Source organism: Bos indicus, chromosome 11 (genome assembly GCF_029378745.1).
Source record: "Bos indicus isolate NIAB-ARS_2022 breed Sahiwal x Tharparkar chromosome 11, NIAB-ARS_B.indTharparkar_mat_pri_1.0, whole genome shotgun sequence".
Lineage (NCBI taxonomy): Eukaryota > Metazoa > Chordata > Mammalia > Artiodactyla > Bovidae > Bos > Bos indicus.
Window position 1 is genome coordinate 11,880,084 of NC_091770.1, and position 24,339 is coordinate 11,904,422.

A 24,339-nucleotide genomic window follows, 5' to 3' on the forward strand; every position below is an offset into this window, starting at 1 on the left:
CCGTGGTATATCCATAATTAGAGTGTCACTTTGAAGTAAAAAGAAGTAAACTATAGATACATGAAACAACACAAATGAATCTCAGATACTTTATGCTGAATGAAAGAAGCCAGATTCAAAGGTTATGTACAGTATGAGTCTCTTTATATGACATTCTTGAAAAGGCAAAACTCTAGGGACAGGAAATGGATCAGTGTTTGGCAAGGGCTGAACATTATGGAGTAATTTGACTACAGAGGGACATGCCGGAAATTTTGGGGGTGGTGGAACCTTCTTTTAAAATCTAGATTGTGACAGTGATTATAGGATTAGATGGATTGTTTTAGAACATAAAGTTGTTCTAGAAAGTTGTCACTAGAAAGGATGAATTTTCCTCTATGCAAAATACCTTAAAACTTAAAAAAAAGTTTTATAGTAAACCCTCAAACCTGAAAATTGTTTTATATATAGTTGGAGATGTTTCTTCAGGGTAGGTTTCTAGATTGCTGATTCAAGGGATAAATGCATGTGTAGTCTTGTTGGATAATGTGAAATTCTGCTCTATAGAGGTTGAACCATTTTCTGCACCTCCCCACTACCAGCCATGTATGAGATGCTTATTTTCTTACAGCTTCTTTCAGGGAGAATTTTGTTAAGTTTTTTATTTTTTGCCAGTTGCATAAATGAAAAATAGTATCTCTGTATAGTTTTAAATTTGCATTCCTATTACTATGGGTGAAATGTGGTATCTGAGAAGTTTGAGAGGCATTTGTATTTTTTTCCCCAGTAAGCTATCTGTTTGTTTTTTTACCCATTTTTTTCTGATTTTTTTCCCCTTCAATTTTTATGATTTGCTTATATATTAGGGATATTAGTTCTTTAAGATTTTATTCTACCTACTTTTGATCAGCTTAACTTTTCCTCCCCTTAGAACTTTTATATGTAATACCACATTCATGCTAAATTTCCTTTTTGCCTGATAGTTTAGAGTTTCTTAGCATACAGTCTCTCTCTCTCCAGTTGCTAAGTCGTGTCTGACTCTTGCGACCCCATGGACTGTAGCCTGCCAGGCTCCTCTGTCCATGGGATTCTCCAGGCAAGAATACTGGAGTGGGTTGCCCTTTCCTTCTCCAGGGGATCTTCCCAATCCAGGAATTGAAGCCAGGTCTGCTAGACCTGGCAGATTTTTTACCGACTGAGCTATGAGGGAAATCCTAGTATACAGTAGACCATTGTTAAATAAAGATCAGTTCAATCTTTATTTCCTAAATGTTCAGGTTCAAGCAGAGAATTCTTAAAGGACTCTCATTTGATTTGGTCACAGGGTTTTTTGTAATGCCTCAATAAGGAGAAATGCTGTTATCTTTCCTGATTTTCTTCTGTTTAGTGCAAACATGAATTAATTAAGTGGTAATCTACTTAGGGATTTTTCAGGAAGAAGTTGAGTAATTTGTGAGATGCTCAATAGAAAAAAATGCTGTACTTTTAGGGTAGGGCTCTGGTCAGGGTGTTCTTGAGTGTTCAAAGGCTTAGAATGTTTTTTATCCTTTTACTCACCCTAGTGACTTAGAGTCCTATCTTCTAGTTTGTTGGTATGTCTGTGGTGTTAGTCCAGCTCTATTAGAGCTTATGTCCAAATGAATTTTACCCTTTTTTTCCTCTGAAATTTGTAAGTCAAATAGTTCAGAAATGCACACTGGTAAAAAATGTCTGCCAGGTACTTCTTGGCTTCTGGACATAATATAGGCAGTCACAGTTGATCTTCTGGATTCAAAGGCAGTACCCCTTTAGCTAATCATTTGTTGTTTTCTCTCTTGAGAAACATACCTGGTACATTTTAGTAACTTGAGAGTCAAGTAATTTTCAGAAATAGGTACCAAGTCCCTACATTCATTTATCAATACCAAGAAACCAAAGTACCAAAATTCTGTTTTATGTTAAGTGGTAATCAAAAAGTATTTTCAAGATCAAGAATGACCCAAATAATTAGTGAGAAGCATATCTACATTTTTTACAAACTTCTGTCATACTCTTTTTGGAAGGTCCACCTGCTTTGAAAGAGTTCATGAGAAAAAGATAAATGATGTGTGTGTGTGTGTGTATCTCCCGGGCCTACTTAGAGGGAAAGCAGGTAGATTTATCTGATTGTTACCTGCAGATACTCTTTCCCCCACCTCCGTTCACTAGTGAGTCTTTGAAGTTATGGAGAGAGCTAAATTCTAACTCCTTTTTTTTGAGGGGGAAGGTTGTGTTATAAAACTATTAAGTGAATATATCTGATAAAGCTTGAGTGTCATTATTTTAAAATAAAAATCTCCTTTAAAAAAACTAAATCATTTTCCTATCATTTATGAGACTAACTTATCCACTAGCCTTTCCATTTTCAGAGATTTCCTTTGACTTGAACTAAGATATATTAGAAAACAAGAAAAACGTATCATAAAACCAAATCCTGATGTTTTGCAAGAATTTTCATAATGAGAAATACTCTTTCTTTTCTTCTTGATATCTAATATTCCCATTTCTCCTCTGAATCTTTATATCTTATCTAATGTATGTTGTGTACAGAGGTTCATAGACTATTTTTTTCTAGGTGCTTTTCATTAATCCTATTTATAGAAAGGTTAGCTTTTCTTTTTTTCAATATCCTCTGTCTCCAGACTCTTTTTGCCATCTATGTAGTGGCATCATGTGACAGCTGGTGTATTGATGGATATAATGGTATTTAACAACAAATAGTCTATACACAATAATTAGGAATAATTGCTTTGACTAAAGCTGTTCATTTTTATCATAAGTATATAAGATTGAAACAGTCAAATTAGCCTTATAGATTGGTATCTAATGGCACATATCTCTGGTGGGTATGTGAATGTATAATTGTTGAATGTAGTTGTTGCCTTGATGATATCTCTCTGTGGATGTGGTAGGCCAGTCATCCAGAGATTATTTTAACAGCTTATTATTATCTGTTAATTTAAAATATATCCAAGTTTTCTTAATTTCATGGGCTTCTCAAGTGGTGCTAGTGGTAAAGAACCTGCCTGCCAATGTAGGAGACTTAAGAGATGCAGGTTCGATCCCTGGGTTGGGAAAATCCCCTGGAGAAGGGAATGGCAATCCACTCCAGGATTCTTGCCTGCAGAATACCATGGACAGAGGAGCCTCAAGTGCTATGGTCCATAGGATTGCATAGAATTGGACATGATTGAAGTGACTTAGCCCTAGCACTCTCTTAATTTATATAATTTATATTGTGCTCTCCTTACCTGCCACCTTACCGGCCTCCTGAGAAACCTGTATGCAGGTCAAGAAGCAACAGTTAGAACCAGACATAGAACAATGGACTGATTCAAAATTGGAAAAGGAGTATGTCAAGGCTGTGTGTTGTCACCCTGCTTATTTAACTTATATGCAGAGTACATCATGTGAGATGCTGGGCTGGATGAAGGAAAGCTGAAATCAAGATTGGTGGGAGAAATATCAGTGACTTCAGATATGCAGATAACACCACCCTTATGGCAGAAAGTGAAGAGGAACAAAAGAACCTCTTGATGAAAGTGAAAAAGAAGAGTGAAAAAACTGGCTAACATTTTTTCAACATTCAGGAAATGAAAATCATGGCATCTGGTCCCATCACTTCATGACAGAAGGATGGGGAAACAGTAGAAACAGTGATAGACTTTATTTTCTTGGGTTCCAAAATCACTGTAGATGGTGACTGCAGCCATGAAATTAAATGATGCTTGCTCCTTGGAAGAAAAGCTATGACAAACCTAGAAAGCTCATTAAAAAGCAGAGCCATTACATTGCCAACAAAGGTCCATCGAGTCAAAGCTGTGGTTTTTCCAGTAGTCACATATGGATGTGAGAGTTGGAGCATAAAGAAGACTGAGCGTCGAAGAATTAATGCTTTTAAACTGTGGTGTTGAAGAAGGCTCTTGAGAGTCCCTTGGGCTTCAAGGAGATCAAACCAGTCAGTCCTAAAGAAAATCAGTCTATTCATTGGAAGGACTGATGCTGAAGCTGAAGCTCCAATACTTTGGCCACCTGATGCGAAGAGCTGACTCATTAGAAAAGACCCTGTTGCTGGGAAAGATTGAAGGCAGGAGGAGAAAGGGACGACAGAGGATGAGATGGTTGGATGGCACCACCAACTCTATGAACATGAGTTTGAGCAAGGTCTGGGAGATGGTGGACAGGGAAACCTGGTGCACTGCAGTCCATGGGGTTGCAAAGAGTCGGACATGACTGAGTGACTGAAAAACAACAAATAGTGTGCTCTCAGGCATACATTTCTTGGTTGTGTGTGTGTTAAGTCACTTCAGTGTGTCTGACTCCTTGCGACCCTATGGACTATAGCCCACCAGGCTCCTCTGTCCATGGGATTCTAGGCATGAATACTGGAGTGGATTACCATGCCCTCCTCCAGGGGATCTTCCTGACTCAGGAATTGAACCCATGTCTTTTATGCCTCTTTCATTGGCAAGCGGGTTCTTTACCACTAGCACTACCTGGGAAGCCCGGATTTCTCATTTACATAATCTAAAATTTTACCTACTATTTGGTCCTTCCTGACAATAAAGAGGTTTGAAGGGACTCTTCAGAAACTATAGGGAATTAGGCAGCTGCTGTCCTTGGTGATGAAATTATTTCATGTGAATTCTTAAGGAAAACAACTAGTTAAAAAAGTGGGATAATCTTAAGTGCATTGTTTGTGACTACTGTTGGTATGAAGATAGATCTGTTTGAACTAGAAAAATACAGACTGCAGTATCTTAATGTCTTGAGTTCCTGACTGCCATGCAGAGGAAATGTTTAACTATTTTAATCATGTTTCTGTATCTCAGAAAGAAAGCCCTTATGAAAGGAAATGACAGCGTCCTACCACAAAGTTATCTCTTATCAGTTATAGTCTTAGTCGATAATGATTTGTCAAAGTTGGACATGTGTAAAATGCAAGGGCTGTGTTATTTACTTTGGAAAGGAAAAATTAGATGAAGCTGATAAAGACGGAGTCATGGCTTTTGTTAGGAGACAGAAACCATTAAAGGCAGTCATTGTTAGCTTAGGAAAGTGTCCTTGGACCCCTCCCTCTGTCCCAGCTGAGACCTAAACCTGCTTGAATCATTCTTTGCAACTTGAGGGGAGGGAGGGACAACTGAGGGGAAGAAGAATGAAGACAGCTCCGACAGAGATTTAGCATTTTAAATGGGGAGCAAAATGTGGACCTTGAGGCAGACTATTTATTTGAGTCAGAAAACACTGCCTTTTGTTCTGGTACTCACTCCCATTTATTTCGGTTTTTGAAGGTTCATTTCTTATCCTTCCAAACATGTAGCATTCCTTCACGTACAGTGTACGTTGCTCTCCTCCCTTCACCTTTCTGTAGATGTGATTCTTTTTCATTAGTGGAAGCAGAGAAAACACATTTAGCTCAAAGCAACATGAGTCAGTGCATGCTTTACATACCTTTCTCCTCACAGCACTCTTCTGGTTTCCTCACAGTGTTCCTAGTGTTCCTCACAGAAGGGAGCATGAAGGAAAAATCATCTCTAAATAGTAGACTATTTGGAGGGTGGAAGTAAAGTTTGTGAACTTAAGCCCCGTTCTGCTCCTTTTTATCTTGATTTCTGTGTACCACCTTCAAGGCAGGAAAGCATGTCCTTAGGAGGACTTAACTGGATTATGATTTCAGAGGCTAAGAAATAGCGTTGACAGCCCTCCTGCGTCAGAGTACTTTAAACAGTTAGAAGCTGAATATGATGATGTCAAGACAGCCTCACAGAGAATAGATTTGGTTGTAAATATTTGGTGGAGATGACAGAAAAGGCCTTTGTCTCTTCTCTAATTATATCTATTTTTTAGTTGGTCCAGAAAAACCAGTCTTCCCATGCCATTAGTAAAGGGCCCCATTAGGTTATTTGTCACAGATTTCTTGGGAAATTGTCCCCTAAGGTGGGATGTTCATTCTTTAAGGATGGGTCTGACATGTGAAAGGGCTAAGACTTTGACTGAGCAATGGCTAGAAGCAGTTTCCTTTTGAATGAAAGGCTTTGAGTTCAAAGCAAAACAAAATAAACTGTATGAAGAACATAGAAACAAAGTTGTGATTAAATTTGTTGTTTAAAATTAAGTAGAATGTTCTTAATATTTTTAAAGGTATATACTTCTAAAAATAACTTTATAATCATTAATTCTAAATAAAAGGAAAAAGTTTAATTTTCCACACAGATCAAAGTAATTTTTTAATGCGTTTCTGTTCTTGTCTTTTTCATGTACACATGTAATTTTTAGGTAATTTAAATACTATTGTAAATATAATTTTATGGGAATTTTCTGTATTTCTTCTTTTGAAATTGTTTTTCACTTAGCTACAGTTTTCACTAGTAGGCTCTGATTTTCCGGAAAAATAAAATAAATTTCCTTGAAATCTCCACTTCAGAATCAAAGAGGAGCGACTGTAAAGGTGCTTAATGTTGTAGTCATTTTAAAGAAGAGGGCCTGTAATGATCACCTATTGCCCATTGTTGTGTTAAGATGAAAATGAAGGTCCATTTGTATCCTTAAAGTTAGAATTTTTACATGCTTTTTAATCATACTTTTCTTTACCTACATGGTGCCTGTCCATGAAATGTTTTACTTAGTAATTTGGCAGTGCTCACTAACTCTTCTAGATTTTTTTTTTTTTTTTAAGTAAAACTGTGCTTTGGCCATGGTGTAGGATCTTGAGCACCTTATCAGTCTTTGGAGTCACAAAAACATATGTTTGGAGTGCTTATAGATACATAATATATTGAGTGAGATTCCCAAACATAGAGGTTTAATTTCTGATCTCATGGATGCAAAGCAAATAAACAGAATGGCCAATAAATTTGAACCAATACATAAAGACATGTGATGGTTTTGAAGGGAAAAGAAAGTGGATATTGTACTATTGAATTAGGATGAATAGGTTTCATTAGAAACAGCATCTTGATGAAGAATCAGTTCACCCAAAGAAGATATGAGGTTTACTTTTATGAAGTAAAGGAAACTGACCTTATAATCATGAATCAGCCCAATCCAATTTAGATGTGCCTGCTGCTCGTATTCAGATGAATTACAGTTACTAGTGTTGTACTAAAAACTTTAGTCTTTGTCTTTATTTAGTCTTTAGTTTTTATTTTAGTCTATATTTTGACTTCTGTATTTCTTCATGTAGTTGTGTCTTTTCTTTTTTGTTCTGTTTTGCTTAATACTTGCTTTCTAGTGTTTCCTTTTATTCTTATTAAATTTATTTAGGTCAACTAATATTTTTCTTTTTCAGATGAGGAAATTGAGGTCAAAGAACATTGTGACTTATTCATCATCACAATTGTAATGCATCAGTTTTAGCACTGTGACTGTATTGCAGTTCTAGTTTTTTGTTTTACTTTCCTTGTTTGATGTCTAGGATTAATCTGTATGCATTTTTCATACTATAATTTGTTGATACTCTAGGTTTGATTTTTCTATTCATTATCTTATTTTTAAAAATATCATCTCCCCTCTCTTCTTGGAGTATTTCTGTATTTGACTGCATGCAGTCTTAAATATTCACAGATTCTAATGCCCTTTCCTGCTTTTTTTCTGCAGTCTCCAAGTGTATCTCTAAAAGCATATGCAAGACCAGAGACACCTGTTACTCTTCTCTGTTATCTGTTCTTCAGTTCTCTGTGTCCCAACCTTGGTGATAGCCTCACTGTTTTTTAATCTATGACTGAAATGCTAAAACTAGGTTTCTTGAAGCATACTTTGTTTTGTTTTAACACTTTAGTATTAAAAATGAGTGCTATTGCTCTTTATAGCTTTGTTTGAATATTTTGTGACAATTTTGGTTGTTTTGCAGGTACCTGGTGCCCAAGATTTGGTTGATTTCTCTCCTGTTTATCGATGTCTACACATATATTCTGTCTTGGTGAGTCTTTGGCTTTGCCTAATAAAACTTTACATTGAATTCAAATCTCTGCTTTCTCATATTTGATAGTTTTTCTTATTATTATTAAGGAATAAGAAACTATTATTAAGGAATTGTTATTGTTATTCAGTCACTAAGTCATGTCTGACTCTTGAGACCCCATGGACTGTAGCACACCAGGCTCCTCTGTCCTCCACTATCTCCCAGAGTTTGCTCAAATTCATGTCTGTTGAATCAGTGATTCTGTTTAACCATCTCATCCTCTGCGGCTCCCTACTCCTTTTTTAAAGGAATATCATTTATTAAAAAATAATCTTTTCATTTCTTCCTGAATCTTTTATTTATCTTTGCCATGTCATATGTGGTAACTAGTAACATTAATTTCTGTCAGTCATCAACAGATTATTAGATTATAGCTAAAAATAGTGACACACAAATTTGAATTTCTACTGTTAATTTAAAAATGTGTTATTCATATAACAATAGCCTATCTTCAAATATTAAAATAAGATTTTTTATTCCTGATGGTAATTACTCCTTTGTCATGTAACACCTATGGAAAGAGGAACTTCTCTGAGGAGAAATACTGTGGATATCAATGTCATTCTAAGAAAGGCGCTTTATCCTTCATGGTAATATACCTACATGCAGACACACAGATACGTACAATCAGTAAAAAGATTAAACTCTAAAGTATCATCAAAGACAAATTGATTAGAAAAGTCCATTATCAATACATTTTATAGCAAAATTCAGTGAATCTTCTATCAGGTTTTCAGTCTATTTGAATATGTCTTATTGCCTAGTGTGTTATCCATATTCTTTCCTTATATATTTACCAAAGTATCATTACTCCAGATAGTTTGGGTGGACTTTATAGCCTGAAGTGTTTTTGGTAACCTCCAGTAGCTTGAGAGCTTCCCTGGTGGCTCAGAGGGTAAAGTGTCTGCCTGCAATGCAGGAGACCTGAGTTCCATCCCTGGGTCAGGAAGATCCCTGGAGAAGGAAATGGCACCCCACTCCAGTACTCTTGCCTGGAAAATCCCATGGACAGAGGAGCCTGGTAGGCTGCAGTCCATGGGGTCACAAAGAGGTGGATATGACTGAGCGACTTCACTTTAGTAGCCTGAGAAAAGAACTGAAAGCTTCTTCTCTTCCTCCTCTCACTTGTTGCTGTCTGTTTCCCTTTTCCCCTCTCCCTCTTTTCTCACTTTCTATTCCTTTTCTCTGTTCATCGTTCTTTTGTATAAAAATGGGGCTTCCCTGGTGGTTCAGCTGGTAAAGAATCCGCCTGCAGTGCCAGAGACCTGGGTTTGATCCCTGGGTTGGATAGATCCCCTGAAGAAGGGAACGGTTACGTACTCCAGTATTCTGGCCCGGAGGATTCCATGGACTGTATAGTCCATGGGGTCACAGAGAGTTGGACATGACTGAAGCAAGATATAGATAAAATTGTATCAAAACATCTAAAATAAGTTGACTACTTCTTTTTAATATCATGTGTATGAAAGTCACTCAGTTGTGTCCGACTCTTTACTACCGCATGGACTGTAGCCTTCCAGGCTCCTTCATCCATGGAATTCTGCAGGCAAGAATACTGGAGTTGGTAGCTATTCCCTTCTCCAGGGGATCTTCACAACCCAGGGATCGAACCCAGGTCTCCCTCATTGCAGTCATATGCTTTACCCTCTGAGCCACCAGGAGAATTAAATAAATTATATACATCTTAGTTTGTGACATGCTTTTTTTGTCACTTCATACAAGGTCCCCTGCTGTATTGCGTTTTGTCATGGTTTTTCCATTCATCCCCTGTCCATAACTCCACTTGTCTCTCATCCCCAGTTATACTAACTCTATTATGTTTAACATATGATCGTGGTTATGGTTTTGAAAAGTATATAGTAACTTTGTATTTGATTTTAACTTATTCAAATAGTATTGTCTTATGGACCTAGTTCTATTTCTTATATCTTTTGTTTAGTCCTATTTTTAATATCAGTTCCTCATTATAGTTTGTGTATTTAGTTCATTGCCTCCTGCTTATATGTGATATTTAATCGATCCCATTTGTATTTGCTGTGTTTTAATTATCTATTACCTTAGTATGTGTTAGTCATTCAGTTGTGTCTGACTCTTTGTGACCCCTTGGACTGTGGCCCACCAGCTTCTCTGTCCATGGGATTCTCCAGGCAAGAATGCTGGAATGGATTGCCATTCCCTTCAATCAACTCTTAAACTGCCTAATATATTCTGTTGTAACAAATAAATACCCTCCTATGGACTTGTAAGTTTCTATACTTTAGGTATGAAATTCTTGGTTGTAAGGTATATGTATAATATTTAATTTTACCAATTTCTAATTTCTGATAACCTGATGGATATTGATATCATTTTAATTTGCATTTCTCTGAATACTGGTAACATTATACTTCTCTTTTTGAACCTGCTGCTACTGCTGCTGAGTCGCTTCAGTCGTGTCCGACTCTGTGCGACCCCATAGACGGTAGCCCACCAGGCTCCCCGTCCCCAAGATTCTCCAGGCAAAAACACTGGAGTGGGTTGCCTTTTCCTTCTCCAGTGCATGAAAGTGAAAAGTGAAAGTGAAGTTGCTCAGTTGTGTCCAACTCTTAACGAACCCATGGACTGCAGCCCACCAGGCTCCTCCATCCATGGGATTTTCCAGGCAAGAGTACTGGAGTGGGGTGCCATTAATCCTTTAAGATTTTTCTTCTCTGAACTGCCTACTTTTAGTCAGTTGAATTTATAGTTAAATTTTGGGAAAAAAATGATTACTTCATAATACTAAGTCATCCCATTTATGGAAGAATAAGGCCTACTTTAAAGTTATTTAATTAAGCTTTATTTTTCTCTGTTAATAGTCTTGGGCACTTTTTGTTTAGTTACTAACAGAACACTTAGTTTTTGTTGCTATTTTCTGCTTTCATTTCTAAAATTATTGCTGATATTGAGAAACACTATTGGTTTTTATAAGTTAACCTACATCTGGCAACCTGCTCAATTCTTTTGTTAGTTATTATAGTTTGTTTTTTGGTTTATGATAGGTTTTCTGTGTGGTTGATTATAGCATATGCAGATATTTGTTTCTTTTCTTCCTAACCATTTATCTCTATTCTTTCTATTGTGGTGTTGTATTGACCAGGATCATCATTACTTTGCTGTTCAGTAAAGTGATAATGGATCATCCTTCTCTGATTTCTAAATTCAAAGAGAGTATCTAAAGTTTCTCCATTAACTGATGTTTGCAATAGGATTTTGGTAAATATTCTTTATCTAGTTATTCTTAGACTTATATTTTTTTTTATAAAAACATAAATGAGTATTGAATTTTATTGAATTTGTTTTCCAAATATATTGATAAAATGCTGTGGTTTTTATTCTTTAATTCATGAAGGTGATGGCTTTCATTGGTAGATACTTTTGATAGTAAACAATTCTTTTATTCTTAGATAAATCCAACTTGTTAAGGATGTAAATCACTGCCTTTCTTTAACTCCCTGTGGAATTTGACTTCTTTTTGTCTATTTTATTTTTAATCTTTTTTGTATTTATGTGTACGGCTATGAGTAACACAGGCCTAGTGTTGTTCTTACTCTTCTTCTTTTTTTTTTTTTGTATTTTCTTGTGTGGTTTGTAAGTCAGCATTATTTTAACCTCATTAGAATTGTTGAACATCCTTCCCTTTTTTTGGTCTTACGAAATGATTTATGTAACATAAAAGTTATCTATTTATTGAAAGTTGAGTAGAAATCACATTCAGTAATATGCATTTTTCATTTGCCACATACTTCCTCCTCCTTTTTCCCATATTATCTTACTTCTCTGACGCACTCCAGTATCCTTATCTGGAAAATTCCATGGACAGAGAAGTCTGCTGGGCTATAGTACACAGGGTTGCAAAGAGTCAGACATGACTGAGTGACTAAGAGCATATGTGTCATGATTTTGTTTACTCTCTTCAATAGTATGTATAGCTAAAAAACCATATTTGCTTATATAAAATTTTAAGTTTTATTATAAGCCTCATAATTATAAATCAAGTGAATATTTCCTCATAAAGTATAGGAAAATGGGTAGTTTGTTTAATGTTATATCCTCAGTACCAACAAGAGTTCTTGGTGTAGGTACTCAGTAAATATTAGTTAAATAGATAAATAAGTAGTACGTGAAGATGGATAGGGCTTCCCTGGTGGCCTCAATCAAAGACTTATGCTTTTACAAAATTATAATCTGTCAGGAAATAAGTTACAACATTTGAATGACTATAATATGACAGCACTATATCTTATCACTGTGTGTATATTAATTCCTCAAGTGAGAAATCTAGTAGTGATTCATAAGAGTACTAAAGTAATTTGTTTACATAGTAGTGGTGTTAAGCAAGTTACCCAGATCTCAGCTTTCTCATATATAAAATGTGATAATAATGTTCAGTTGCATCTTACTCTTTGGGACCCCATGGTCTGTAGCCTGTCAGACTCCTCTGTCCATGGAATTCTCTGGGCAAGAATATTGAAGTTGGTAGTCATTCACTTCTCCAGGGGGTCTTCCCAACCCAAGGATTGAACCCAGGTCCTCTGCATTGCAGGCAGATTCTTTACCATCTGAGCCACCAGAGAAGCCCAATAATTACCTACTTAGTGCAGTTATGGTATGGTATGAACGTTGCCTGGCTTAGTGCATAGTTGGCATTTAATAAATGGTAGTTAATATGTCAAAAAGTATGTGTCTCTGATGCCAATCATGAGACATGTTATAGGTATTTTTCAAAGTATATGACAAAGTATAGACATGTTGATAGAGATTGTAGTTTCTGCCATCAACATGCAATCTTTATCAATTATTTAAAATTCACACATTCTTAAATATACAAAGTCTATATAGTCTTAAATTGTAAGAACAAAAAAGAGGGCCTTAAACTGCCCATTTCAAAATACATTCAATAATATTGAAATATTTAGTGTTTGTTAATTTTAATGTGGGGCTTCCCTGGTGACTCAGATGGTAAAGCATCTGCCTGCAATGCTGAAGACCCGGGTTTGATCCCTGGGTTGGGAAGATCCCCTGGAGAAGGAAAAGGCAACCCACTCCAGTACTCTTGCCTGGAAAATTCCATGGACAGAGGAGCCTGGTAGGGTACAGTCCATGGGGTTCCAAAGAGTTGGACACGACTGAGCAACTTCACTTTCTTATGGCAGAAACAAGCCTCTTTCCCCATTTGTAATGTTTCTTACAAGTTTTGAAAAGGTACAACCTTCAACTAGGGTGGTAAGAAGTCGGCTATGTATTTTTTGGAATACATGTTTAGTTTTTAGATGTTGCTGTACTCGACCTATATGGACTTTAAATAAGAACTCAGTTATCTCATTTGCTAAAACAAGAGCCAAATCATGTATAACTTCTAGGGTTGGATCTTTTCACAGGTTTTTGGGGGCCATAATCTGTCACTTTTCTGTATTTGTTTCCTTATTCTCAAGTCACTAATTTGTATTATTACGTGATAAAAGGTAGTTCCTCATATTGTTAATGACAATGATATTTAAAAATAGATTACTTAATATAAATATTTGTAACATAAATATTTTCTTATTTCCTGATGTAGTTCATATTAGCATTTTACTTGTTGTTATTTAGTCTCTAACTCGTGTCTGGCTCTTTGTAACCCCATGAACTGCAGCATGCCAGGCTTCCCTGTCTTTCACTATCTCCCAGAGTTTGCTCAAAATCATGTCCGTTGAGTTGGTGATACTATTCAACCATCTAATCCTCTGTTGCCCCTTTCTCTTCCTGCCTTCAATCTTGCCCAGCATCAAGGTCTTTTCCAGTGAGTTGGTTCTTCACATGAGGTGGACAAAATTTTGGAGTTTCGGCTTCAGCATCAGTCCTTCTAATGAATATTTTGGGTTAATTTCTTTTAGGATTGACTGCTTTGATCTCCTTGCAGTCCAAGGGACTTTCAAGAGTTAGGCTTGAAGAAAAGATTTAGGAATAGAGAAATGAGGAGTGAGGAGAAAGTAAACCTTCTCTTTCTCATTCTTTTCCATTTCTATACTTGTCTCGACTTCTTCACTTTTCATTCTTTCATCAACCTAGTGTATTTATCTTCTGTTTATACCACTACCCTGAATCTGTATGTTACTGGACTTTTTAGCAGTTTATGACTTTGATAGTTTACAATCTAAAACTAAGTTAACTGCTTAATCCCTTCCTATTTCAATAACGTATTCAGATCTCAGATCTTCCAAGTGTTACCTCTTAGGTGTCGTTTTACTTCACCTTCTCCTTTCCTAAAATGATTGCTCTAGTTTAGATTCTCATCAAGATTACTGAAAACTGTCTCCTAACTGTTCTCCCTACCTTGTATCTTAACCCCTCACTCACTTCTCACTGTAGTGTGTTAATAATCTATCATATAAATCTGATCAATGATGTCTGTGTAAAATGCTCTAATTGGTCATCTGTGGAGTAAAATGTAGAGGTATAGAAGAAGACCCAGCATATGAAAGCATAGTAGGTTTTCCATGTCCAGTCTGCTGTTTTTCCTGTGGTTCCCACCTTCCTTTACTGATACTGAAATGCTTCCGGTTCATTGAATATACCATGCTGTTTCACGCAGCTCATCCTGTCTTCATGCTAGTGCTTCTGCTTGAATTACTATTCCCATTCTATTTTACAGATTCATATTTATTTGCTACTCAAGTCCTCTAGCAAATTTTCCTGATGTTTCAGGTTAAGCACAGTGGATGCTGTTTCTCTTTGCACTACTATAGAACCTGGTGCATATTTACATTAGTGCTTACTATATTATATCATTGTATTCTCAATAGGCATTCTTTTTCTGCAGTAGACTATAACACTTAGTCTTAATACTTATAATACTATAGCACTTAATTCTTAGTATTAGTAGAATATAATGCTAAATACAAGTTTTTTTATTTTGAAATATAACTACCCTCCTTTTGACCTGCAAATGAATCCAGTATCCTAGTCTCGGTCAGTGTTATACAATATCAGAGCTGGGGCTTATACAAGGGAAAACAGTTCTATTGGTGTCCAACGGAAGGATCATAACAGAAGTAACAAAAAGTTCTAATATTTGTCATTTACAATAGTGTTTATCTGAACTTTTGGCCTGGAGGATAACAAGGCACACTTTGAATAAACATGGCAATATTTATTATTTTTAGTGAAACCGACCTTCCATTCACCCCCCTTTTATGGCTGTGCTGCTTATAAATTCCCAAAGGATTATTTGAAAAATCCTACTTATATCTGCCAGCCTTATCAGTAGGGCAGGAGTTCACGTATTGTAACAGGAGGTCAGATTTCGGTCATGGTCTTATAGATGGGGCCAAGCACCTGTAAATTCTTCCTTTGGTGACTAAAGTGAAGTACAATATCAAACAGGCTGTGAGACTTTTCTAGGAAGTGCTGAACTTTGGCAGGAAGGGCAAACTTTGGCAGGAGGAGGGGAGGGAAGAAAGTGAACAAGGGTCAGATAGTGGTTAATTGAGACTTGGTCCCTGGTGTAGTAAGGCAAATGGAAGTGTACAAAGCAGAGGTAGGTATATTTTATAGAATTGTTTTAAAGAGCTTCAAGTGTTTAAATCTTCCTGTACAGTTGAGAAATGGGCAGGTAAGGGATAGGATATAAGACATCTCACAGTCATTAAGGATAATTTTTTAGGAAGGGAGAAAATAGCATAAACTAAAAATTTAACTGGAAGGGAAATGATGAAGAATAATCTGAGATTCTTGTACATTGTGTAGTTTTAGTTTAAAAGATGGATAGTTGTCTAATGAAGACAGAAACAAATCTGTCTTGCAGATTTTTAAAAAACATCTCATCAATCCAGGGATGTCTGCCATGTTTATGGGCTTCAAGCCTTGAATTCCAATCAACTTGGACAAAGATTTGTACATACTTCAAGCTTTTCTATGTACTATTCCATCTTTCTGACTCTTCTTCAGATTCGTTGCTCACTCACCTTTCTCTCACTAAAGGGTGTATATATGCCCCATAACAAGGATCTTGGGTATCATTAAGATACTAGGGGAGCAAATCTGTAAATATAACCATAACCCCTAGTTTGTGGGCCTGATTTATAATCTTCTTGTGGTATGTTGGTTGTCAGTGATCTATATCATCTGCTCATTAACAATTTAAAAAACTACCAGATTAAAAAATGTTGACAAATGTATACCTTTGATTTATGTACTTTTCTGCATGTGTATTACACAATAATGAAAAAAATTATTTTAAACATTTCTGACTTCTCGGGCCTAGGGATAGCAATTATAGCAATATATGGATTTTTTTTAGTAGGCAGTAACCCCTCAGTATTACCTAAATCATCAAAACCTTAGTTTAATATAATTGTCCTTTAGTCAGTAAAGAACACTGTGAAACTGCCTAAGATATAAGGAGAGAAGAATGCTATTGTGCAGTGAATTCATTATTATAAAGGCAATATAATACTACAAATGTAGTATTTTTAAAAACTCTCTTCAGTAGGAGGCCTCTGAGAATTAGATGAAAGCTGAGAACCCTTTCCCCAGATAAGATGTGCATATGTCCATGTACTTTGTATTCTGCTTAGAATTTCAGAGGCTTCCCTAACTCCTGAATCTCATCCAAAGACCTAAAAAGAATAATTCATCTAAAGGGAGCTACAAGTTGAGTTAGATTTCAGGTATCTACTGACTATAGACCTATGCCCCAGAGTAACTTATCCCAATTCCATTTGAGTATCCCCTTTTATAAGCCCCCTAAGGACTCCCTACCACCTTGTCTTTTTCTTAGACTTGCAAACCTTGCCAAAATCTAACTTTAAAAGCATATTTCAAAGTAACCTTATTTCTTTGTCATAAATCTTTATTCCCTGGGAAGCCATTATACATGGCAAGTGAGTGGACCTGTTTTTCTTTTAAGAGTAAAGTTAACATCAGCATCTAAACTAATAGTTTTATTCCCCTGAATTCTTCAGCTTAGAAGGATACAGAGCAGAGATTTAGAAATAATATGAAGACTGTAGTTAGTAGTTTATCTTCCTGAATATAACTGTGGTAAATTTCAGAATATGTTACCTCTTACTTGTATTTAACAGTATCTCTTTTTAAGTATTTGGCCATAATTAGAAGAGGTGAGTCAGCAGCAGAGTTAGAATTTACCCACAATCTCTTTAAAGTCCTTCATTCATGATCATTGTTGATGCAAGAGATGGGGGAAGCTTGGGTGGGCAGAAACATTTCTGGAACATGTTTCTCCCTTTATAATCTGAGGATTTCTGCTGGTATGGTCTGTACTGGCAGCTGGGAGAACTTAGAAAATCCGTGGTCATGTAACTACAGATTATACTAATAGTAAGGAAAGGATTTGGAGAGTGGAAAAAGGAAAAGCTATAAGCAGTTGTAAGTGACACAAGTTTTCTGAGCTCTCAAGGGAATTATTTAATGAAATCAGTTAAAGAACTTTGTGGTAGCAATTGGCTATTATATAGAAGTACTTGAGGAATAAATATTTGAAGAGTCTGAAATTTTCAATTAAAGAAAAATGATTAGTTTTGGCATTCTTAAGGTTAAAGATCCTTTTGAGTAGTGGTCGTTGAGGTGTTGTAGCTTATGCCTGTATTTATAATTTTATCATCTTGGATTTTATCTAATACTTTGTTCAGCAGTCTCATAGTGCTATATGCAAATTTAACTACATCAAATAAGTGACTCATTCATATGGTAAATATGAGGGAAACACCTTATTTCATAAAGACTAAGCTCACTCTGAAATAGTTGTTTTTTTGCTACCAGAGGTAAGGTTTTATGTTTCTTATTTCTGTAGTTTTATCAAAAAGTACTTTAACTGCCAAGTGAATTTAGTAGAGGGCTTCCCTGGAAGCTCAGTGGTAAAGAACCCGCCTGCCAATGCAGTAGACACGGGTTTGATCCCTGGGTCGGGAAGATGCCCTGGGGAACGAAATGACAGCCCCTCCCGTATTCTTGCCTGGGAAACCCCTTGGACAGAGGAGCCTGGCGGGCTACAGTCCATGGGGTTGCAAAGGAGTTGGACATGACTTAGTGACTAAACAACAACAAATTTAGTAGAAACAATTAGATCATAGACTTAAAGGAAATCAGAAGGATGGGGTATATTTTTGATGGTCAGATTTTTTTAAATTGTTATTTTTTAAAATGAAACCCCCTTAAAAAAAAACAAAACATCTCTGCTACACTTTGATTTTAAGATAATTGATTAGCAAATGAAAAAAAAAAGATATTCAGGTATTAACCTCACATAGCTTTTGACGGTGCTTCTCACAGATCATTGACCTGGCAGTGTGTGTGTGTTTGCTAAGTTGCTTCAGTCGTGTTGGACTCTGTGCAACCCTACTAACTGTAGCCTGCCAGGATCCTCTAGCCATGGGCTTCTCCAGGAAAGAATACTGGACTGGGTTGCCATTTCAGTGAATTTGATAAATAAAGCTCTGACTGATTATTTAGTTTTCATTACAATTGATTGTACTTTTACAGTAGCCTAGTTTGTAAAATCTATTCTGATTCTACTTTGAACAGTTGATTTGTATTAATTTATATAGCTGTAGTAAAAATCCATTATTTAAACTCTTTCAATTTCTTACAAAGAAACTTGAATTTAAATTTTGGTTTGGATATAAATACAAGTGCAGTCATTTATTAATATTACTGCAATGGTAGAAATAAAAACAAATGGATAAGGCCTATATGCAAAATTCTTGGTGCTTAGAGTTAGTGGATAAGGTTGTTTTTGTTTTTCTCCTTGTTTGACATTCGCAAAGATGGTGGTACAGAGAGAGGGAAATATCAGTTGATTTTGCCTGTCACACAGAATTGGAAATTGTGGATATAGAATTTCAGCATTGTCAGAGGCAAATAGGATCTAAGTCTCCTTACAGTTGTTTCTGGAGCTGTCTTTCTGGGGAACCCCAGTTTTATCAGTTGATCTGTTTTTGTTTTTGTTTTTTTTTTTCTGTTTTAAAAAAAAGGAGGGGAGCCCTATTTCAAATGTCTTTGAAGCTCTGTGTACTTTATTTATGTCTTGGGTTTTTCACAGTTCACACTAGTATATTCAAGTATATTCTGAGATCTGAAAATAAAAATGTTATATTTCACTCAAGCAAACATTTCCTAATTCAGTGGAATGTGTATAGATGATCAGGATGTCTCCTGATCATCAAACTTTTTGGTAATCAAAAAATTTATAATTTGATCAATCTAGAGTAAAGCTCCTTTGTAAGAGACTCTGAAGAGGTCTGTTTTTTTTTTTTTTTAATTCATTATGTTTAGTTGAAATATGTATACTTACTTTGGGAAGTAAGAAAAGAAAGTTGAATTTTCAATCAAAAAGCCTTCCAGAGAACCATAATTTGAAATGAGTAGGTACTATTTTCAAATCTTTATACTGTTAGAATAGAGCTGAAAGCTTTCCTGATTGTTTCCATGGTGACCTTGAATACTTCCGAGCAATAAGAATGTATTTAAAGTATTTTCTTTAGAGATATTTTTTAATGTGGAAAGTTTTGCCCTGAAATACTTGGTGACTCCTAGTCCATCTTTGACACTTAACAGATTGTCTCATCACTATCCTGCCATATCTCACTGCCTCCTAGTTTTACTGACCTACCAGTGCCTGGTGAGGGTAGATAGGCATAAGCACTACATAGATCACAGCGAAAAGCTGAGGGTGAGCTACTCTGTGCGCTGCATTGATAAGGGCACAGGAAAAGCCATGTATAGTGATAACTTTACTGTAGTAAGGGCTAATGGGTCCTGGTTTGTAGTAGCTGCAATCTAACTTTTTATAATTGTCATATTGCTCTTTTAACCTGGTGACCTTATTACTCATGGGCATACATATCATTTGGCTTTGAATAAAACAAGAGGGAAAAAAAGTGATTAAAAGTGTTTTTTTCTAGACATGCTTGTGTTTGTTTTTCAGAATGCTTACTTTGGGAACATGGAACTTCTCAAGTGTGCTTACGTTTTTTAAAACAAGAATATCTCACTTAAACAGCTTTAGATACCACAATAATGTAACTGTTTAAGTCCGGACAAAATGAACAAGAAATAATTCACTTTCCTTATAACACACAGTCATCTTTCTAAACACAGTTTAAATCATATAAAAACTGTGCTTTAAATACTTTAGTTTCTTATTGTTCTCAGAGTAAAGTAAACTACTTAACTCGGTCTGTGTAGTTTTCCATATTGTATCCTTGCTTATCTCTCTTACCTCATTCTTAGTGCTCTTTTCCTCCTGCCTGCTCCAGATGTACAGACCCCGGTGTCCTTTCATAATGATGCCTTGGCACAGGCAGTTCTTTCCTGAAACATACTTCATCTTTTCTTTCTTCTTTTGATGTTTCTTCCTATTAATTATGCCAAATTTCTTCATTGCTGTGATCTCGATTTGGCATTTATAATCTTCTTTCCCTCATCTCATATATCCAGATCTCTTCTATCTTTTTCTTCCTTTTCCTTCTTTCTTGGTGGTGACTGCCAGGTATTTTTTTGTTTTTAAATTAAAAATTTTTAGTTTGTTTTGTTTGTTTCTCTAAAATAGCTTCTATACTAGGTACTTAGTTTAATACATTGCCCTAATAGTTGGGGATTCTGGAGGGGGGGCATAAATAATTGTTGCCAGAAACTTGTGATCTAAGTGAGAGGGCATGGAAGGGAGGAATTTCCTTTTGTTTTAAAGGTGAAATTTGGTCATTGATTTATGTAAATTACATGTGCCAAAATGATCTTCGCATCAGAAACAAATACTGGAGCTCATGTTTATCTGTGATTGATTGTAGCAGGTGTAATGAAGAGGTTTTTTTTTCACCTATGAATACAAATGGATTTAGTTTAAATTGTGCGGCCGTGCATACGGGCTCACTCACTCAGTCATGTGTGACTCTTTACGACTCCATGGACAATAGCCCACCAGGCTCCTCTGTTCATGGGATTTCACAAGAGAAAACTGGAGTGGGTTGCCGTTTCCTTCTCCAGGGGATCTTCCTGACCCAGGGATCAAACCTGTGTCTCCTGCATTGCAGGCAGATTCTTTGCTGCTGAGAATTGTGGGGGATTCAAAAAGCTGAGTTAAAATAGAAGTGGATTCTCTTTTTCTGATTCCAAAACTCAGATCACAGTCTTTAGGTGAAGTAGTCTAGGATTTTGACATTGGCGTGGAATTGCTTGTCCACACCCCTGACTCTTTGCTTGTCCACACCCCTGACTTTCTCAGGGAATGTAGGCAGTTTAGTTTCTTTCTTCAGTGTCTTTAACCGGAATTTCTGGAAATCTCAGAATACTGTGTCATTCACACCTCACAGAAGGAGCTTAGCAAATAATTTTAGAATTAATAAATGAACAAATATCATCAAAATATGTCAAGAAAATACTGTAAAAAATAAAAGGACTATGGTGGAAAACTGAAAGCATTCCCTCTAAGATCAGGAATAAAATATGCCATAGAGTAAGATTTAGATGTTTTAACTGAAATTAATACAGTTAACCTATTGATTATATACAGTGTTATCATTTAAGATTTGGAGTTTTGTCTTGTCCTAAATTGCCAACATCTGCTGGATCATCGAAAAAGCAAGAGAGTTCCAGAAAAACATCTATTTCTGCTTTATTGACTATGCCAAAGACTTTGACTGTGTGGATTACAATAAACTGTGGAAAATTCTTCAAGAGATGGGAATACCAGACCACCTGACCTGCCTCTTGAGAAGTCTGTATGCAGGTCAGGAAGCAACAGTTAGAACTGAACATGGAAAAACAGACTGGTTCCAAATAGGAAAGGAGTACGTCAAGGCTGTATATTGTCACCTTGCTTATTTAACTTATATGCAGAGTACATCATGAGAAATGCTGGGCTGGAAGAAGCACAAGCTGGAATCAAGATTGCCGGGACAAATATCAATAACCTCAGATATGCAGATGACACCACCCTTATGGCAGAAAGTGAAGAAGAACTAAAGAGCCTCTTGATGAAAGTGAAAGAGGAGAGTGAAAAATTTGGCTTAAAGCTCAACATTCAGAAAACGAAGATCATGGGATCCGGTCCCATCACTTCATGGCAATTAGGTGGGGAAACAGTGGAAACAGTGTCAGACTTTATTTTTGAGGGCTCCAAAATCACTGTAGATGGTGACTGCAGCCATGAAATTAAAAGATGCTTACTCCTTGGAAGGAAAATTATGACCAACCTAGACGGCATATTAAGAAGCAGAGATATTACTTAGTCAACAAAGGTCCGTCTAGTCAAGGCTATGGTTTTTCCAGTAGTCATGTATGGATGTGAGAGTTGGACTATAAAGAAAGCTGAGCGCTGAAGAATTGATGCTTTTGAACTGTGGTGTTGGAGAAGACTCTTGAGAATCCCTTGGACTGTAAGAAGATCCCACCAGTCCATCCTAAAGGTGATCAGTCCGGGGTGTTCATTGGTAGGACTCAGGCTGAAGCTGAAACTTTAATACTTTGACCACCTCATGCAAAGAGCTGACTCATTTGAAAAGACCCTGACGGTGGGAAAGATTGAGGGCAGGAGGAGAAGGGGACGACAGAGTATGAGATGGTTGGATAGCGTCACCAACTCGATGGACATGGGTTTGGGTAGATTCTGGGAGTTGGTGATGGACAGGGAGGCCTGGCGTGCTGCGGTCGCAACGAGTCGGACACGACTGAGTGACTAAACTGAACTTGTCCTAAAATGAAGTGTAAGATATGTTAATGTATTTTTTAGATGTGAAAAACTAAGTCATTTATAATGTTTAATGATGATGTTTGTGGCAGTGCAGATTGTATTTGTTAACGTGTTTCTAAAACCCAAGCATAATGGTTTAAATGAATGCTTGGGTTTTAGAAACACGTTAACAAATACAATCTGCACTGCCACAAACATCATCATTATTATTACATTCATAAATGAATATAGAGTTTGTTTCTTTATATATGATAAAGAAGTCCAGATATAGGCAATTCACTATTGGTATGGTGACTTACACTGTCATTAAGGCTTAGGTTCTTTTAGTTGTTGCAGTTCTCCTTCTTTAGCACGTAATGTGTCTTCCATTTTGCAAGGTGGATCTTTTTCATATTTCAGAAAGACAGCAGGTGCGAAGGCCAAAGTGTAAAAGCTGCATTCCCATCTGTATCCGTTTCTGTTTTCAAGAAAACAGTAGCTTTAGTAAAAAAATAAAAGGTTCTGCAAAAATGATGAATTATTTTGTAATTTTAAAAACAAAAAATTGGGAACAAATCAGACAATCTTGAATCCAGATCTTGATCTACAGTGTATTAGTTAACTTCTTATAGCTTCAGTTTCCCATTAAAAATGCAAATAAGAGTGTTTATCTCACAGTGTTTCTGTGAGAATGAAGTGAAAGAGTATATGTAAAAAAAAAAGTACCTGGCATACTAGCTTGATCTGAAAAGAAATATTTCTCCTTCTAACTTGTACATGTTCTGCTCACCCCCATCTCCTATCACCAAATTCTTATAAGGATGTGATACAGATGGAGGAAGGGACTAGAAACTAGACTGATGCATGTGTAATACATATGCAGATGTAAGAAACAATTCAAGAAAACCCATACAGTTCCTCTCACAGCCCATCCCCATTTAATGTCGTCGTTGTTGTTTACTTGCTAAGTCATATCCAACTCTTTTGCAACCCCATGGACTATAACCCACCAGGCTCCTTTGTCCATGGAATTTTCCAGGCAGGAATACCAGAGTGGGTCGCCATTTCCTCCTCCAGGGGATCTTCCCAACTCAGGGACTGAACCCGCATCTGGCAGGCTGGTTCTTTACCACTGAGCTGCCAGGTAAGCCCCATTTAATGTTACCTTTATAAAAAGTCTAATCTACAGATTAAAAGCCATGCTATATTAAGAGGAGAAAGACCTTTGTATACCTTTTCTTTTAATCATCTTATTTCCCAGAGAGGGAAACCTCGGCCTAGGGCAGTTGAATTACTCACCTAAAGTCCCCTATTGCTAAATAGCAGAATTGAAACTAAAACTGGAAATACATCTCTGTCTTGTGTTCTTTCCTCCATCAGTTTTCATTATCATTAAAGCAGTTAAATTTATCATCCTTTGTGTGATGCCCTATTCTAAGCACTTAAAAGTGTTAATCAGTAAATTATATTGTACTCTAATTTGGTAAAGAATAATTATATGAAATTTATAAACCTAATTAACCTATGGTTTTTCTTATTCTACTACAGTTAGGGACTAGACTTGGTTTCCTGTCAGTAATGATTGCAAATAGCGATGCAAAGCCTTTTGTATTTATTGTCTATCTTAATTTTTTTTTCTCTTTCAGCATTTTCTTTGCTATATACTTTAACAATTCTGTATTCTCAATTCTTA

The 24,339-nt window shown here is 36.3% G+C and overlaps 1 protein-coding gene across 4 annotated transcripts in view; it reads left to right on the top strand.

Moving 5' to 3' along the window:
• EXOC6B (exocyst complex component 6B) overlaps positions 1–24,339 on the top strand; it is a 722,047-nt gene that overhangs the window by 330,373 nt on the left and 367,335 nt on the right. For all 4 annotated transcript variants that reach the window (XM_070798075.1, XM_070798078.1, XM_070798076.1 and 1 more), the window contains exon 8: positions 7,850–7,918. In XM_070798075.1, coding sequence (XP_070654176.1) covers positions 7,850–7,918 — 69 coding nt within the window. The remainder of the gene's footprint in view (positions 1–7,849; positions 7,919–24,339) is intronic.